The sequence below is a fragment of the Phocoena phocoena genome, chromosome 2, assembly GCF_963924675.1.
Source record: "Phocoena phocoena chromosome 2, mPhoPho1.1, whole genome shotgun sequence".
NCBI classification, from domain to species: Eukaryota; Metazoa; Chordata; class Mammalia; order Artiodactyla; family Phocoenidae; genus Phocoena; species Phocoena phocoena.
The window spans coordinates 83132720-83151093 of record NC_089220.1 but is presented as its reverse complement, the minus strand read 5'-3'; the positions used below and the strand labels follow the sequence as shown (position 1 = coordinate 83151093).

The window sequence follows — 18374 nt, the reverse complement described above, 5'->3', positions numbered from 1 at the left end:
TGGAAGATATCCATTCACATGTAAAGCTAGGTATTGAGAAGTCAAGCTATGAAATTCTCTCTCTTTCTTCCACTTTATTTGGCATGCATGATACCCCAAGCATTACGGAACATATTTGGAATGGTCCTGACCAAGGGCACAGTTTGGAAGCAAAGTGCCAGCAGTGCCCAAGTTTTCCCACTAGTTTAAACCATCCTGCCTACTATTTCCTGCTTCAGGAAATAGTCCTAGGAATAGAGCAGCCAGACTGGTGAGAGTCTTGTGGACGGTGTCACATGAAAAATAGTTAAAGAGATTGGCAATGTGTATCCAGATAGTGAAAGCCGGTCCTCTAGTAGAGAGAGTAGGTTCGGTTCTCTGTTGTTTCGAGGCAGAAGTAGAATCATGGGTTTTAGAAGGGGAGGGTTGATAGAAGAGTGTGGTCACCTGGAGATAAGTACTCCATGAAAATGCAGTACCAAGGAGGAGAGGAAAAATCAGAGCTGAGAGGGAGCCCTGGCTGAAGGCTGAGCTAGAATAAGGAAGGTAAAACCCGAAGAAAGTAGAGGCCTTGGCAGATTATTACAATGAAGCATGAATCTTGGCCGAGGGGTGTGGTGCTCCGTAAGTGTCTTCTTAGGCCAAGGCCACAGTAACTGTTTCTCTTGGAGGCACAGAAGGCCATTGAGGTGGTGTTCACGTCTGCATTCTTTTTTAGCCACTTTCAGAATCTGACATCCTGGAAGCATGTTTTTTGCACCTATGGTGACATAAGATGTAATGATCCATGGACACAGACATCTTTTGATGAAATTAGGGTACTGTGACTTTGGTAGTGACATAATCCTTATAACAAAGGCTCTGAGTTCACTGCCTATTAACACTGATGAAACATTTAAACATACAAGTCATAACTTGCTTGAAATTTTGTTTGCTTGTTTCAGGAGATCAATGGATATTATAAAGGGAAACTTAGATGGAATTTCAAAACCAGCCTCAAATTCAAGAACCCGTCATGGGAGCAGAGGTTCAAATGCTTCTTTGGAGGTGCTCTCACCGGAACCAGCATCCTTCAAGGTACTATGCTGTTTAGAAATGATATAAACTACTTCTTCTGATCTCTAGCAATTGATAAACCAAGACTGTTGTTAACATCCCATTCTAAGGTTCATCTTTAAAGGGTGTGTTCTGGGAGCACTCATAGATTTCTTGGATTTTACTTTAGATCTTTTAATGTGAAAATACTGTTTCCTTCTTTACCTTCTCCTCTTTTTTCTTAGGGGGGAGTTATGGTTTATTTTTTCACGATTGTACTTTGTTAATGCTCATTTATTAACTTTTCTTCTTTCATAAGAAAGCTTTGTATTCCAACGTCTACTATGCCACCATTGACTCTTATTATGAAAAAGATTCAGTAATTTAAAAAATAGAGTTTGGATAAAAACCACGTGGTATATGTTTAGTAGGTACATTACCTGGTCTCTTTTTCTTTTCTTAAAATATCTAAGCTTGACGTTTTTTAAAGAATCTGTTTTTCCCTCTGTGATGGGGGATAATTTATTTTAAGGTTGTGGGAAACAAAAATTTTGAAATTTATGGTGAAAAATTTTCTTGCAAGTCTGTGAAGCCTTTCTCACTTATTCTTTTGACTTATGCACTAGACTCTGCATTATGTAACTCTTAGAGTTTTTGTCTATCATGATTTAATGCTGGAAATAGAAAGCCTTCTAGACATTTCCAGCAGAAAGGGATTGAATACAAGAAATTCAGTTCCTCAAAAATCAATGGAAGGCCAGTGAAATCATGCGAGGGGACTTCCCTTGGATTATTGGTTCCCAGGTCACACCACCATATCCAAAATCCAGAGACCTGAAAGCTGCTGCTTTTGTGTTGCTGCTTCTGACACTGCTACACATCCCTCAGCACCACAAATCTGGTGACTAGACATGCAGAGATGACTGCCTTTGATATTTCTTGTCAATTTCGTATCAGGAGCTTAGCAAGATGGCTTCTACCTCATTTCTGTGGTAAAACTTTTGTGCAGATGTACCTATTTTGATGAAACTAACACGCATCCAGAGCCCAACCTGCAAGCAGCTTTGTAAAATACAGTTTCTAGCTTAGCTGTCTGTTTTGTTTCATCTAATCCTGCATCATTACTATACTGTGTGTTAACTCTTGTAGCATTGTAATAATTCTTGATATCTGGTGGGATGGGTCTTCCCATCATATTCTTTCCTAGGACTGTCCTAGCTATTCTTGGCTTTTTGTTGTTTTTATATTTCAGAACACTTCAGGTCCTGTGAAAAATACTGTTGGGGTTTTGATTAAAATTGCTTTGAATTGATAGATTAATTTGGAGAGAATTTCTAACTTTATGAAATTAAATCTTCCCATCTATTAGCATTGTATCTCATTGACTTCTTTGCTTCTAATTTAAAAATTTTACATACTGTAAAATTCACTCTTTTCTGGTATATAGTTCTGAGTTTGGCAAATGTGTAGAGTGATACTATCACAATCAAGATATAGAACAGTTCCATCATTACCTCTCAATTCCCTCATGCTGCCCCTTTGTAAACAATCTCTCCTACTCTTAATCCCTGGAAACTCCTGATCTGTTCTTTGTCCCAATAGCTTTTCCTTTTCCAGAAGGTTTAATTCCATTCCGCATGAATGGAATTTAAAAAAATATGTAGCTTTTGCATCTGCCTTTTGTCTGTTGACGCAATGCATTTGAGACACATCTATGTTGTTGCTTGTATCAGTAGTTCAAGCCTTTTTATGGCTAGTACTGTTCCATTGTGTGGGTAAACCACAGGTTGCTTATTCATTCCCCAGTCAGGAACATTTGGGTTGTTTGCAGATTTTGGTGATTATGAATAAGGCTGCTGTAAATATTTGCATACTGATTTTGGGGATGTGGTGGGAAATAGGTTTTTACTTCTTTTGGGTAAATACCTAGGAGTGGGATTGCTGGGTTGTATGGTAAGTGTATGTTTAACTATAAGAAACTGTCAAGCTGTTTTCTATTCCCACCAGAAATGTATGAGAGTCCCGGCTGCTTTGCATCCTCACCAGCAGTTGATATTGTCAGTTTTTTTTTTTTTTTAAGCCATTCTAATAGGTATACAGTAGTATTTCATTGTGGTTTTAACTCGAATTTCCTTGGTGACTAATAATGTTAAGTATATTTTTATGTGCTTATTTGCAATCCACATATCTTTTTTGGAAAGTATATGTTCAAAAAAATCTTTTTTTAATTGGGGTATAGTTGTTTTACAATGTTGTGTTAGTTTCTGCTGTACAGCGAAGTGGAGTTCCCTGTGCTATACTGCAGGTTCTCATTAGTTACCTATTTTATACATATTAGGGTATATATGTCAATCCCAATCTCGCAGTTGATCCCACCACCCCCAGCTTCCCCCCTTGGTGTCCATACGTTAGTTCTCTACACCTGTGGCTCTATTTCTGCCCTGCAAACTGGTTCATCTGTACCATTTTTCTAGATTCCACATATATGGGTTAATATACAATTTGTTTTTCTGACTTACACTCTAAGTTGTGTTTGTTTACTTATTGTTGACTTTTGAGAGTTCTTTATATATTCTAGATAGAGTTTTTTGTCAGATATATGGTTTGCAAATATTTTCTCGCAGTCTATAGCTTGACTTTTCATTCTTTTAACTGTCTTTTAAAGAGCATTTAAAATTTTAAGTGCAATTTATCAATTTTTTTTTTCTTTTGAGGATTGTGTTGTTTGGTTGTATCTAAGAACCCATTGTCTAACCCAAATTCCCAAAGATTTTTTCCTATTTTTTCTTCTGAAAGTTTTATAGTTTTATGTTTTAGATACTTGTGGCCTCTCTTGTTGCCAGTGAGAAGGCTTTTGTAAACCCAGTATTCATTCCAGTGTGGGTTGTCTAGTTTAGATATTTTCCTCTGGTTGCTTTATTTTTTTTCCCTGTGTCTTTGGTATCTATTATTCACCTAGGTATGGACTTATTTATCTTTCTGGAGACTAGTACTTCTTCAATATAAGGACTTGTATGTTTTTTTTTTTTTTTTTTTTACTTCTTAGCCATTGTGTTTTCACATGTTTCAAATATTGCCTGCATTTTTTTTCTATTTTGTCATCCTCAAAGTGCAGTTAAATGTCTGTTGAACCTTTCTCTTCTGTCCTTCATGTCTCTTAAAAAATTTTTTTTTAAATTCATTTATTTCTCTGTGCTTCATGCTGGGGAATTTTTAACATTTTCTAATTTTGAATTCTTATACTATGTCAAATCTGCTCTTTAATCCATCCATTGAATTTTTAAGCTTAATGATGTATTTTTAATTTCTTGAAGTTCGTTTTAGTTTATTTTCAAATCTATCTGTTCTTTGCAATACCTTGATCTTGTGTTTTTGGGGTTCTTTTTTTATACCCATTAAAACTATTTATATGATTATCTTTATCAACGTTTTAATATCTTAAGTTCTTTTGTTTATTCTGATTCTTGCTTATTATTGGTCATGTATTCATGGCTTTTGACCTTTTAGAATGTAAGTTTTAATTTTGGGAATTTTATGGAGCCTGATAAACTATACCTTCCAGAGCAACTATACCTTCCAGAGCAGTTTCTGTTTGCTTCTACCAAATGCCTCAGAGATATCACTGGCATGAATCTTTTTTGTGTGTGTGCTAATTTTTGATCTTTAAGCATTCCAGAGGATATGAATAACATAAATTGGAATCCAAACCCACATGAAGCATGACCCTGTGGTTGCACATTCTCAGGGAAGACGATTTCCCACTTGGAACCCAGACACATTTTTTGTTTGTATCCTGTGCTTTTGGATAGATGTACTTTTCTAGTCTGCCCTCTCACCAAGGAGGCACCTTTTTGAGGGATCCAGCTTCATGGAGCAGGAGAGGGAAGGTTCCTCTCCATCTTGTCTTGCATGGTCCCAAGGCTTAGTTTCTTAGCTCTGTGTGGGTGTTAAAGCCCAAGCCCATAGCTTTCTGAGGCCAGCACATCCTCATTTGCCTGTCCTTGTTGCTCCTACCCCATCCCCACCAGGGCAGCTGCTTTAAGGATTTACAAGGTTCCTATTTCAGCTTTCACTTTCCTTTTAATTTCTGTTCATTGGCAGTTTCCCCAGGGTTCTTGTGAACTTACCTATGCATTTGTAAGTAGATGGAAGGTTTCAGTTTATTCAGTTTTCCATATAGCCCAAACTGGAATCTAAAAACAATTTTAGATTCTTTAGTCTCAAGCTTTGTGATTATAAGCCTAAACTCTGGAATCATGGTTCAAAATAGGCTCTGATGACCATATTTTATGTGATTTTGGGCAAACTACTTCAACTCTCTGTGCCAGTTTCCTCATCTGTTCAAAGGTGTAATAATACTATCCACCCCATAAGCATGTTTTGAGGATAAAATGAGATGAAATATCTACAGGTTTTAGAAGTGACTAGCACCTAGTAGGTATTCAGTACATCTTAGCTAATTGGCCTCAATTCTTTAACCTAATTGGTTAGTCCTTCCCATGTTTTTATTCACAGGATTCAGTGTAAAGTCGGGCACATAGTAGGTATTCACATAATATGTGTTCAACAAATTTAGAACGACAGTTTTACCATTTTATGGAGGTAGGGTAATATACAAAGACCTGACAGATATTAGGGTAGCAAAGCCTTAGTATTTCTGCTTCCATATTCCTGGGTGATGATTTTTTTTTTAAGTAGCAACTTCACAATATTGATGCACATGTTTTAAAACATAGATTAATATTACTTCATTCAGGGCTTATTTAAAAGTGAAATATCAGCAATCACTTCAAGTCAGATTTTATTTGAACCCACTAAGCTATAGGTCAAACTCTAGCATATTTATTAACCAACAGGGACTTTGATACTTATAGCAAAAGCAAGACTTCCTAAAAGTTGTGATTTGTCTTAATCAAATTCATGGAAAATCAGTAAGTTTCACCTTAGGTTGCGGAAGAAAGCCACAGGTATGCTGCAGGTTGACTGCTGACTGCAAATGATTCAATGTCTATAAAACCTTATAGATTGTCTAAATAATAAATAAATCCTGGTATTTTGATTAGTTTTATTGCTCATTTGTCTTTTATTAATTTCTTACCCCAAATTTCTGTATAGCAGAAAGTGAGTTTAAAATGCTAGAGTTTTAATGAAATTTCTGTAGTAATGATATATTTCTCATTCTAAGAATTTTGGTTTATTTTTACTTCTGAATATTTTTCTTGAATGAGCCAATAGTTGGAATTGGTGTAAAAATCTCATGGCTTTCAGGTAGGGATCTAATTGCTAGGAAGGGTTTTTATAGGCTATTTACCTTTCCTGGACTAACATGGAGGTATGAAGTGGGGGACACAGAGCAATGAAAAATGGAGATTGAATGTGGCTTTGAGAAGAAAGAAGAAAGAAAAATCATACACTTAGGCCACAGTGTAGAAGATCAGGAGGGCTGGGAATAGAGAGGCCAGTGGGCAACGGGATGGGGGAGATGGTTGGTGCTAGTGGGGTGGGGAACTACGGGTAAAATTGTGAAATGGGCAATATTTGCCTTTTGTTCTCTAGTTTCATCTTTTTCTGCCTCATTGCTTCCCGCTCATCCTAAGAGTTAGGGTCATACGGGATGATATATGTGAAAGATCTTTGTGTATCCTGAAGTGTGGTATCCGAGTATGTTGGTAATGTCTACTTATGTTTCCCCTGTATAAAAACCCATTCTCAGGGAAAGGTCAGCTAGATTCATTTATGCCAAGATATAAATTACTGACAGGGCTCGTGTGACCTCTTCTAGCAATTTCAGCATTTTCACAGAACTATATAGCCTTAAGGATTTACTGGATATTATGGAATTTTAGGCTTTACCCTGTCTTTGACAGAAGAATATTTTTCAACAGGGAACCTTCTTTAACACCTCCAAGATCACATAAAGTAAGCATTGTTTTGCTTATTATAAATTGGGTCTCCACTAGTTTCATTCCATACTGGATCTGTTTTCTTCTCTGTTATATCCGGGTAGTAATGCCTGTATCATTGTGAGGCGTGAACGAGGTAGTGTGTCTAAAGTACTTAGCACAGGACCTGGTTGATAGTAATGCCTCAGTCAATGTTGGCTATGATTTTTATACCACTGGCTCAGCTCATTTCTGCTGGGACTCATGTCCTAGTTCAGGTGAACATAGATGCTCATGCAGTCCTGGGTCCCTGACAGTTTAATTCTCAGCACCGTCTATCTTCTGTCCTGGAGATTCACAAGGGCGCTGGAGATTCACAAGGGCGCACAGATTACAGTGGTGGGGTGTGGACCATGACCATAAAAGCCTCTAAGGACTGACCCCTGAAGGGCTGGAGCGGACAGTCCCTCCGTTGGAGGGGAAAGGTACTCGTCTCAGCAGTGGCTGACCTGCTTTCCCTGAGGTTTTGCCTCTCCCATGGGCTGTGTTCACCTCCACTGTGACTCTTATTGCCAAGCACAGCCCTCAGGGCCCTATGATGTCTGTTTTTTCCTGGTGCAGCCATGGATGTCTTTTCCTGTTCTCTCTCAGGAAAACACAGCTGCACCAAACTGGTGTATTCAAAATGAACTTTGCTAAAATGGAAAGAGAAACCAAAATGAAATAGAAAAACAGTGAATAGTGTAAAAATAAATTATTCAGCAAAGCACATGGTTATGATTTGAAGAACTCCATTAGAAGCACGTCGCAGTTCAGCCTGTTCACTTTGCAGCTGTTCAGTAGCCACATGTGGCGAGTGGCTATTGTATTGGACAGCCCAGCTCTAGACCCTTGACTCTCCATCTGAGGGTAAGCTCAGAGAGCAGGGGCCATCATGCTTCAACCCCAGAGCTTGGCAGAGAGCAGTTCTCTTTGGGACTGATTCCTGACGCTTCTCTATTATTGCTAGAAATTGCTGGAGAGTGGTACATATTACTTTGGTGCAAATGTTATTAAATTTAATTGTGTATTTAAATTACATTTAATTGTCATATTTCTAGAATCATTTAATGCTACTGTATACATATATGTCCTCACATATACTTACATTAGAGTTAAAATAGTCTAGAAATTTAAAATTAAAAAAAATTTTTTTTACTTTTACTTTTGAAAACTGTTTCTTTGGAAATAATTTTTAGGTTGATACTGCAGTCAATCTGAACTCTGGTAAAGAAGGCCACTCAGAAGGCAGTAGTAATACAGAGGAAGGTAGAAACAGTAATGATGATAAAGGGGAAAACTACTCTGAGAAAATAAAACTGGCTGAAGAGGGATCAGATGAAAATTCGAACTTGGTTCAGCATCAGATAATCCCTGAATGTTCAGGTAGGATAATCACTTGGTGATTGGCTAATGATAATTACTGATGCTATAGTTAAAATATTAGAATTACATATTTATTTTATCTGCTAAGTAGAAATAATAAAAAAAGAGACTTTTTTTGTGAGCAAGTAAATCACCAGTTTTCATTTATAAGAATATTAAGAGTTCTTAAATACACTTAGAAAAATAATAAAATATGTCATTTAATAAAATTGTTATTGTAGTCATTTTACATTAATCAAGTAGGAAGTATTTCTGCATTTTATGACATGATTTATTGATCATTTTGAAAATTGTACAGTAGAATATATCCTGTAATTTATAAATGCCTTTTAAGGGATAATCCCATTTGATCTTAATAACCTCTGGATTTTAAGAGACTCCATTATTTCATGGGTATTAATACTGGTATTAATTAATACTGATCAGAGTGAATTAGAACAGCAGTTCTCAAAACATGGACTGAAAGAGCCCTGGGCCCTGAGACCCTTTTAGGAACTCTGCAAAGTCAAAACTACTTTCATCATAATACTGATATATCAGTGATATGATTCATTGTAATATTGAAATAATGCTGTTTGCCTTTTTGCCCACTGAATTGTTGGTTTCACTGATGGTACAAAAGCAATGGTGGGTAAAATTGCTGGTGCTTTAGCGTGAATCAAGGCAATGAATGGCATCAAATTGTACTAATAGTCATTGTGTTCGTCAAGACCTGGCATGGGCAGAGAAAAGAAATAGCCAGTGTCACGCAAGAATGTCCTTGATGGAGCAGTAAAAAATTTAAATTCTATTTAATCTTGACCTTTGAGTACACATCTTTTTAATATCCTGTGTGGTGAAATGGTAGGTACATATACAGCGATTCTGCTGTGTGCCAAAACGTGAAGTTTGTGTTGAGGAAAAGTACTGGTGTGATAATTTGAGAGCTGAACTGGCCACTTTTTAATGGGACACCATTTTTACCAGAAAGAATGAGTGACAGATCATCTATTATCATTCAGACTTAGATATTTGGCAGACATTTAAAAAAAAATGAACTGGGCCTGTTATTTCAAGGAAAACAACTGACAGTATTTTATGTCAATGATAAAATTTCAGCTTTCAAGTGAAAAATTAGAATCTTGGAAAATTTGTGTATGTCAACATGAGCTTTACAGCTTCCCAGTACTTAGACTTTTCTGATAAAAATTGGTGACAGTATTAACACATGTGATTTTTTCATATTGTATACTGAAATCATTAATATTTGAAGGTCTGTGAATTCAGTGAACCACTATTTTCCAAATAAGCAATGCAGGATAAAAGATCCATTCAAATGAAAGATAGATCCATGGATTTATGAAACAAATACAAAAAGCTCACCGATAGGGTTACAGATTTCACATTACAACTAACCTTTAAGAAACTACCCCTTGTCCAGTTTTGATATTAGTATCAAGGAAGAATATCCACAATTATCTGAAAAGGGTATTAAATTTCTCCTCCCCTTTCCAACTACTGTACGAGGCCAGATGTTCTTCATATAGTCAATACTTTAACTGAGTAACAGGTTACAATAGATTGGCTTTAAAGCAGAGATGAGAATCCAGCTGTCTTCTGTTAATCCAGATACTAGAAATTTAAAATATTGCCATTCTTCTCAATATATTTTTTGGAAAATTTGGTTGTTATAAAAGTGTTATATTTATGTTAGAATGTAATTAGTAATACCATGTTTATTATTTTAAAATGAATAAATAAATGCATATAATATTTTTCAGTTTTGATTTCTAATATGGTAATTATCAATAGATGTAACTCACATAAATAAAAGGTACTTTGGGTTCTCCATAATTTATAAACTGTAAAGGGAAGCTGAGCTCATAAACTTTGTGAACTGCTGATTTAGAGTATGTTTGGGATGAGATCAGCTCTAGGGCCAGATGACTCAGGATTACAGTTATTAGGAAACAAGGTATTAGAGTTGAGATTAGCTATTGGCCCCATTTACAATGTATTTGTTTATACTGTTTCCATACTGCAAGAGTTACTTCAAAATGTCTGCTGGATAGACCACCCATGTACAATGGGGCCTGAAAATGCTGGGGCTGGTGGTTGGGAATTAGAACTAGAGGCTGTTGCATTCGATGTATGTGAGCCATATGATTCGTAGGGTCTCCTTATTAGTAAGATTAGTATTGTTTTTGGCTAAGCTTATTCCCTCGAAACATATCTCCTTTTCTTTTAAGAAGAAGTGATATACATTATAGGGAAACATCACTGGGCTCTGTATTTTCAAAAGTTGCAAAACTTGGCTTTTCTTTGCATAATATGCCATTTCTAATGATCTAAGCTGGGGTGGCTGAGACTTTAGAGCTTGAGCATTTATGCTCATTGCCAGATTATCATCTTTCATCAGACCTTACAGAGGAAGTATCTCCTGGTGGTGAAGAGCTTTGGCTCTGCAGTCAGACAGGTCGGGTGGAAACTGACTCTGGCATTTACTAGTTATAAGATGATATATCTCGGACATATATGTAACTCCGTTACAATATACCATCTTGCTGGTTTACGGTGAAGATTACATGAGATAATGAATGTAAAAAAGCACTTAAGACTGTGCCTATCAGGTAACTCTAAATGTTAGCTGCTATTATTAATATTATCATTAATCATAATGATAATTATTAATACTATTATTCATAATGGTAAGTTAAAACTTGAATGACAGAAGTTCTAAAGAGTTCCTAATTTCAAATAAGTTACTATCAATTATCCACAATTCAAGAACATTTTTAGGTACTTTAGGAAAATAGAACAAATGGGAGAGGCATAGATTAAAGGTGTTAAGATACACTGTGTACTTTTCTGAATTTGTTTCTAACACGTTGGAATCACTCTTTGTCTCTATGACATGCTACATTTTACTGTAGCTATTTGTGTACATGACTTCTCTTTCAGTTAGTCTGAAGCAGCTTTAGGATAGGGTCTTTGTCTTATTCTTTATTTGTTAGTTATGAATATAGAAAGTATAGCAGAATGAAGGAGAAAGAATTTGGGATTTAAAATCATACGAGATCCACTTCTGAATTCAGTGCTATAATTTATTAGCTATTTGAAAGGACCCAGTTATCTCAACCGTAAAATAGAGGTAAATGTCTATTTCACAGGGTTGTTAGATAATTATGTGAAAAAAATATGTGAAAGCACCTTGTAAACCAAGATACATGACACCAGTGTTAGTTATTACCATCAGCCATAAACATTTGTTGAATGAAAGAACAAATAGTAAAAACAAAACAAGAAGGAAAAGGCTTTATGATTTTACTAAACTTCAGGCTCATTCCTACTTTCAACATATATAGATGAATATGAATTAAAGGAATTAGATTCTCAACTTCAAGATGCTATTCAGAAGATGAAGAGGCTTGATAAGATATTGGTGAAGAGACAACACAGAGAAAAAGAAATCAAGAAGCAAGGTCTAGAAATGAGAATAAAGCTGTTTGAAAAACTTAAGGTAAGAATTGTATAATCTTATGCTGACATGTGAGAAACAACTTCCTCTAAGATGAGTAAGAAAAGCATGGACTCTGGTAGTGTTAGTGTGGTCTGTCTTAATTTATTTTGTGGAGGTAGGGCAGTGGTGTGTATATGTGTATGTATGGGGGAGCAGGGTAGTGAGGGAGATAGTTTTCTGGAACTGGAGAAGGTGACTTTGCAGGATTCCAGATTTCAGGCACTGTACTGGGCATGTTCATTCCCCATGGACAGTGGACAGGCATCACCATAGGCCTCTGTCACCAGTGTCAGGCCTGGCTCCTCCATCTCTGGAATAGAAAGGGATCTGGTGCCTACCTTCATCAAGTATATATGTCTGCTTTTTCTTCAGCGAGCTTACAATTTGGACATAAGTACACAAATACACAAAAATTTAACCCCCCTGGTTACCATTATTATTTGAGTAAACTTTTGTGACAAACAAGCAGGAAGTTGACTATTTCACATGCTGGTCAGGCTGTCTTTGGGGAGCTGTAAAATGCTTGTGGCCTGTGACCATGCTGTATTTGCTTCTGTCTCAATGAACTCTCCTTGGCCTTCTTGGACCTTTTATTCTCTGTGGTATTGAGGGGCGGAAGTTGACCACATGTTGGCACTGACTTGATGCATAGCCATTGGCTCATATTTGAACTTTGCCCCTCAAAGGAGAGCACTTTTAAGGTAAGGAACATTATAATAACAGATTGGTATTTTTTTTTAAGTGGACATTTATTTATTGCAGAAGTGGAATGACAACAAATGGATGGGCTAATTAAATAGTGCAGGGACATAAGATAAATTTAGCTTACTATCTCACATCAAAGTCAAAATTAGACTCCAGGTGGGGTCACCGAATGTGCAAGCCAAAACTATAAATGCTTTTTTTGTTTTTTTTTGAATTTTATTTTATTTATTTTTTTATACAGCAGGTTCTTATTAATCTTCCATTTCATACACACCAGTGTATACATGTCAATTCCAATCTCCCAATTCATCACACACCCCCCACCCCACCCCTGCTGCTTTCCACCCTTGGTGTCCATACATTTGTTCTCTACATCTGTGTCTCTATTTCTGCCCTGCAAACTGGTTCATCTGTAACATTTTTCTAGGTTCCACATATATGTGTTAATATGTGATATTTGTTCTTCTCTTCTGACTTCACTCTGTATGGCGGTCTATAGATTCATCCACGTCTCTACAAATGACCCAATTTCGTTCCTTTTTATGACTAATATTCCATTGCATATATGTACCACATCTTCTTTATCCATTCTTCTGTCAATGGGCATTTAGGTTGCTTCCTTGACCTGGCTATTGTAAATAACGCAGCAATGAACATTGGCACGAATTATGGTTTTCTCTGGGTATATGCCCAGTAGTGGGATTGCTGGGTCATATGGTAATTCTATTTTTAGTTTTTTAAGGAACCTCCATACGGGTCTCCTTAGTGGCTGTATCAATTTACATTCCCACCAACAGTGCAAGAGGTCCCCTTTCTCCACACCCTGTCCAGCATTTGTTGTTCGTAGATTTTCTGATGATGGCCATTATAACTGGTGTGAGGTGATACCTCATTGTAGTTTTGATTTATATTTCTCTAATAATTAGTGATGTTGAGCAGCTTTTCATGTGCTTCTTGGCCATCTGTATGTCCTCTTTGGAAAAATGTCTATTTAATAGACATTTAAAAATGTCTATTCTGCCCATTTTTGGATTTGGTTGTTTGTTTTTTTAATATTGAGCTGCATGAGCTGTTTATATATTTTGGAGATTAATCCTTTGGCCATTGATTCATTTACAAATATTTTTTCCCATTCTGAGGGTTGTTTTTTTTGTCTTGTTTGTAGTTTGCTTTGCTTTGCAAAAGCTTTTAAGTTTCATTAGGTCCCATTTTTTCATTTAGTTTTTATTTCCATTACTCTAGGAGGTGGATCTAAAAAGATCTTGCTGTGATTTATGTCAAAGAGTGTTCTCCCTATGTTTTCCTCTAAGAGTTTGACAGTGTCTGGTGTACATTTAGGTCTTTAATCCATTTTGAGTTTATTTTTGTGTATAGTGTTAGGGAGTTTTCTAATTTCATTCTTTTACATGTAGCTGTCCAGTTTTCCCAGCACCACTTATTGAAGAGACTGTCTTTTCTCCATTGTATATCCTTGCCTCCTTTATCAAAAATAAGGTGACCATATGTGTGTGGGTTTATCTCTGCACTTCCTATCCTGTTCCATTGATCTATATTTCTGTTTTTGTGCCAGTACCATAATGTCTTGATTACTGTAGCTTTGTAGTATAGTCTGAAGTCAGGGAGCCTGATTCCTCCAGCTCCATTTTTCCTCTCAAGACTGCTTTGGCTATTCGGGGTCTTTTGTGTTTCCATACAAATTTTAAGATTTTTTGTTCTGGTTCTGTAAAAAGTGCCATTGGTAGTTTGATAGGGATTGCATTGAATCTGTAGATTGCTTTGGGTAGTATAGTCATTTTCACAATATTGATTCTTCCAATCCAAGAACATGGAATATCTCTCCATCTGTCAGTATCATCTTTAATTTCTTTCAACAGTGTCATATAGTTTTCTACATACAGGTCTTTTGTCTCCCTAGGTAGGTTTATTCCTAGGTATTTTATTCTTATTGTTGCAGTGGTAAATGGGAGTGTTTCCTTAATTTCTCTTTCAGATTTTTCATCATTAGTGTATAGGAATGCAAGAGATTTCTGTGCATTAATTTTGTATCCTGCAACTTTACCAAATTCATTGATTAGCTCTAGTAGTTTTCTGGTGTCATCTTTAGGATTCTCTATGTATAGTATCATGTCGTCTGCAAACAGTGACGGTTTTACTTCTTTTCCAATTTGTATTCCTTTTATTTCTTTTTCTTCTCTGATTGCTGGGGCTAGGACTTCCAAAACTGTGTTGAATAATAGTGGTGAGAGTGGACATCCTTCTCTTGTTCCTGATCTTAGAGGAAATGCTTTCAGATTTTCCACCATTGAGAATGATGTTTGCTGTGGGTTTGTCATATATGGCCTCTTTTATGTTGAGGTAGGTTTGCTCTATGCCCAGTTTCTGGAGAGTTTTTATCATAAATGGCTGTTGAATTTTGTCAAAAGCTTTCTCTGCATCTATTGAGATGATCATATGGTTTTTATTCATCAATTTGTTAATATGGTGTATCACATTGAGTGATTTGCGTATATTGAAGAATCCTTGCATCCCTGGGATAAATCCCACTTGATCATGGTGTATGATCCTTTTAATGTGTTGTTGGATTCTGTTTGCTAGTATTTTGTTGAGGATTTTTGCATCTATGTTCATCAGTGATATTGGTCTGTAATTTTCTTTTTTTGTAGTATCTTTGTCTGGTTTTGGTATCAGGGTGCTGGTGGCCTCATAGAATGAGTTTGGGAGTGTTCCTTCCTCTGCAATTTTTTGGAAGAGTTTGAGAAGGATGGGTGTTAGCTCTTCTCTAAATGTTTGATAGAATTCACCTGTGAAGCCATCCAGTTCTAGACTTTTGTTTGTTGGAAGGTTTTTAAACACAGCTTCAATTTCATTACTTGTGATTGGTCTGTTCATATTTTCTCTTTCTTCCTGGTTCAGTCTTGGAAGTTTATACCTTTCTAAGAATTTGTCCATTTCTTCCTGGTTGTCCATTTTTCTGACGTAGAGTTTTTTGTAGTAATCTCTTATAATCCTTTGTATTTCTTCAGTGTCAGTTGTGATTTCTCCTTTTTCATTTCGAATTTTATTGATTTGAGTCCTCTCCCCCTTTTTCTTGATGAGTCTGGCTAATATCAGTTTTGTTTATCTTCTCAAAGAACCAGCTTTTAGTTTTATGATCTTTGCTATTGTTTGCTTGTTTCTATTTCATTTATTTCTGCTCTGAACTTTACGATTTCTTTCCTTCTTCTAACTTTGGGTTTTGTTCTTCTTTCTTTAGTTCCTTTAGATGTAATTTTAGGTTGTTTCTTTGAGATTTTTCTTGTTTCTTGAGGTAGGCTTGCATAGCTATAAACTCCCCTCTTAGAAGTGCTTTTGCTGCATCCCATAGGTTTTGGATCATCGTGTTTTTATTGTCATTTGTCTCTAGGTATTTTTTGATTTCCTCTTTGATTTCTTCAGTGATCTCTTGGTTATTTAGTAATGTATTGTTTAGCCTCCATGTGTTTGTGCTTTTTACGTTTTTTACCCTGTAATTGATTTCTAATCTCATAGTGTTGTGGTCAGAAAAGATGCTTGATATGATTTCAGTTTTCTTAAATTTACTGAGGCTTGATTTGTGACCCAGGATGTGATCTATCCTAGAGAATGTTCCATGCACACTTGAAAAGAAAGTTTAATCTGTGGTTTTTGGATGGAATGTCCTATAAATATCAATTAAATCTGTGTGGTCTATTGTGTCATTTAAAGCTTGTGTTTTCTTATTAATTTTCTGTTTAGATGATCTGTCCATTGGTGTAAGTGAGGTGTTAAAGTCCCCCAGTATTATTGTGTTGCTGTCGATTTCCTCTTTTAGAGCTGTTAGCAGTTGCCTTATGTATTGAGGTGCTCCTCTGTTGGGTGCATATATATTTATAATTGTTATATGTTCTTCTTGGATTGATCCCTTGATCATTATGTAGTGTCCTTCCTTGTCTCTCGTGACATTCTCTATTTTAAAGTCTATTTTATCTGTTATGAGTATAGCTACTTCAGGGGATGGAATATCTTTTTCCATCCCCTCACTTTCATTCTGTATGTTTCCCTAGGTCTGAAGTGTGTCTCTTGTAGACAGCATATATATGGGTCTTGTTTTTGTATGCATTCAGCAAGCCTGTGTCTTTTGGTTGGAGCATTTATTTCATTTATGTTTAAGGTAATTATTGATATGTATGTTCCTATACCATTTTCTTAATTGTTTTTGGTTTGCTTTTGTACGTCTTTTTCTTCTCCCACTTAGAGAAGTTCCTTTAGCATTTGTTGTCGAGCTGGTTTGGTGGTACTGAATCGTCTTAGCTTTTGCTTGTCTGTAAAGCTTTTGATTTCCCCATCGAATCTGAATGAGATCCTTGCCGGCTAGAGTAATCTTGGTTGTAGGTTCTTCCCTTTCATCACTTTAAATATATCATGCCACTTCCTTCTGGCTTGTAGAGTTTCTGCTGAGAAATCAGCTGTTAACTTTATGGGAGTTCCCTTTTATGTTATTTGTCGTTTTTCCCTTGATGCTTTCAGTAATTTTTCTTTGTCTGTAATTTTTGCCAATTTGATTACTATGTGTCTCGGCGTGTTTCTCCTTGGATTTATCCTGTATGGGACTCGCTGCACTTCCTGGACTTGGGTGGCTATTTCCTTTCCCATGTTAGGGAAGTTTTCAACTATAATCTCTTCAAATATTTTCTTGTTTCCTTTCTCTCTCTCTTGTCCTTCTGGGACCCCTATAATGCGAATGTTCTTGCTTTTAATGTTGTCCCAGAGGTCTCTTAGGCTGTCTTCATTTCTTTTCATTCTTTTTTCTTTATTCTGTTCTGCAGCAGTGAATTCCACCATTCTGTCTTCCAGGTCACTTATCTGTTTTTCTGCCTCAGTTATTGTGCTATTGATTCGTTCTTGTGTATTTTTCATTTCAGTTATTGTGTTGTTCATCTCTGTGTGTTCTTTAATTCTTCTAGATCTTTGTTAAACATTTCTTGCATCTTCTCGATCTTTGCCTCCATTCTTTTTCCAAGGTCCTGGATCATCTTCACTATCATTATTCTGAATTATTTTTCTGGAAGGTTGCCTATCTCCACTTCATTTAGTTTTTTTGGGGGGTTTTATCTTGTTCCTTCATCTGGTACATAGCCCTCTGCCTTTTCATCTTGTGTACCTTTCTGTGAATGTGGTCTTTGTTCCACAGGCTGCAGGATTGTAGTTCTTTTTGTTCTGCTGTCTGTCCTTTGGTGGATGAGGCTATCTAAGAGGCTTGTGCACGTTTTCTGATGGGAGCGACTGGTGGTGGGTAGAGCTGGCTGTTGCTTTGGTGGGCAGAGCTCAGTAAAACTTTTATCTACTTGTCTGCTGATGTGTGGGGCTGGGTTCCCTCCCTGTTTGTTGTTTGGCCTGAGGGGACCCAATACTGGAGCCTACCTGGGCTCTTTGGTTGGGCTAATGGCAGACTCTGGGAGGGCTTACGCCAAGGAGTACTTCTCAGAACTTCTGCTGCCAGTGTCCTTGTCCTACAGTGACACACAGCCACCCCCACCTCTGCAGGAGACCGTCCAACACTAGCAGGTAGGTCTGGTTCAGTTTCCTATGGGGCTACTGCTCCTTCCCTTGGGTCCCGATGAGCACGCTACTTTGTGTGTGCCCTCCAAGAGTGGAGTCTCTGTTTCCCCCAGTCCTGTTGAAGTCCTGCAGTCAAATCCCACTAGCCTTCAAAGTCTGATTGTCTAGGAATTCCTCCTCCTGTTGCCAGACCCTCAGATTGGGAAGCCTGACATGGGTCTCAGAATCTTCACTCCAGTGGGTGGACTTCTGTGGTATAAGTTTCTCCAGTTTGTGAGTCACCCACCCAGCAG

The 18374-nt window shown here is 36.9% G+C and overlaps 1 protein-coding gene across 1 annotated transcript in view; it reads left to right on the top strand.

Moving 5' to 3' along the window:
- Positions 1-930: 930 nt before the first annotated feature.
- The window catches only part of FSIP1 (fibrous sheath interacting protein 1), a 201115-nt gene continuing 183671 nt past the window's right edge, over positions 931-18374 (top strand). Inside the window, exons 1-3 of the mRNA XM_065872620.1 lie at positions 931-1056; positions 8135-8321; positions 11666-11820. Coding sequence (XP_065728692.1) covers positions 931-1056; positions 8135-8321; positions 11666-11820 — 468 coding nt within the window. The remainder of the gene's footprint in view (positions 1057-8134; positions 8322-11665; positions 11821-18374) is intronic.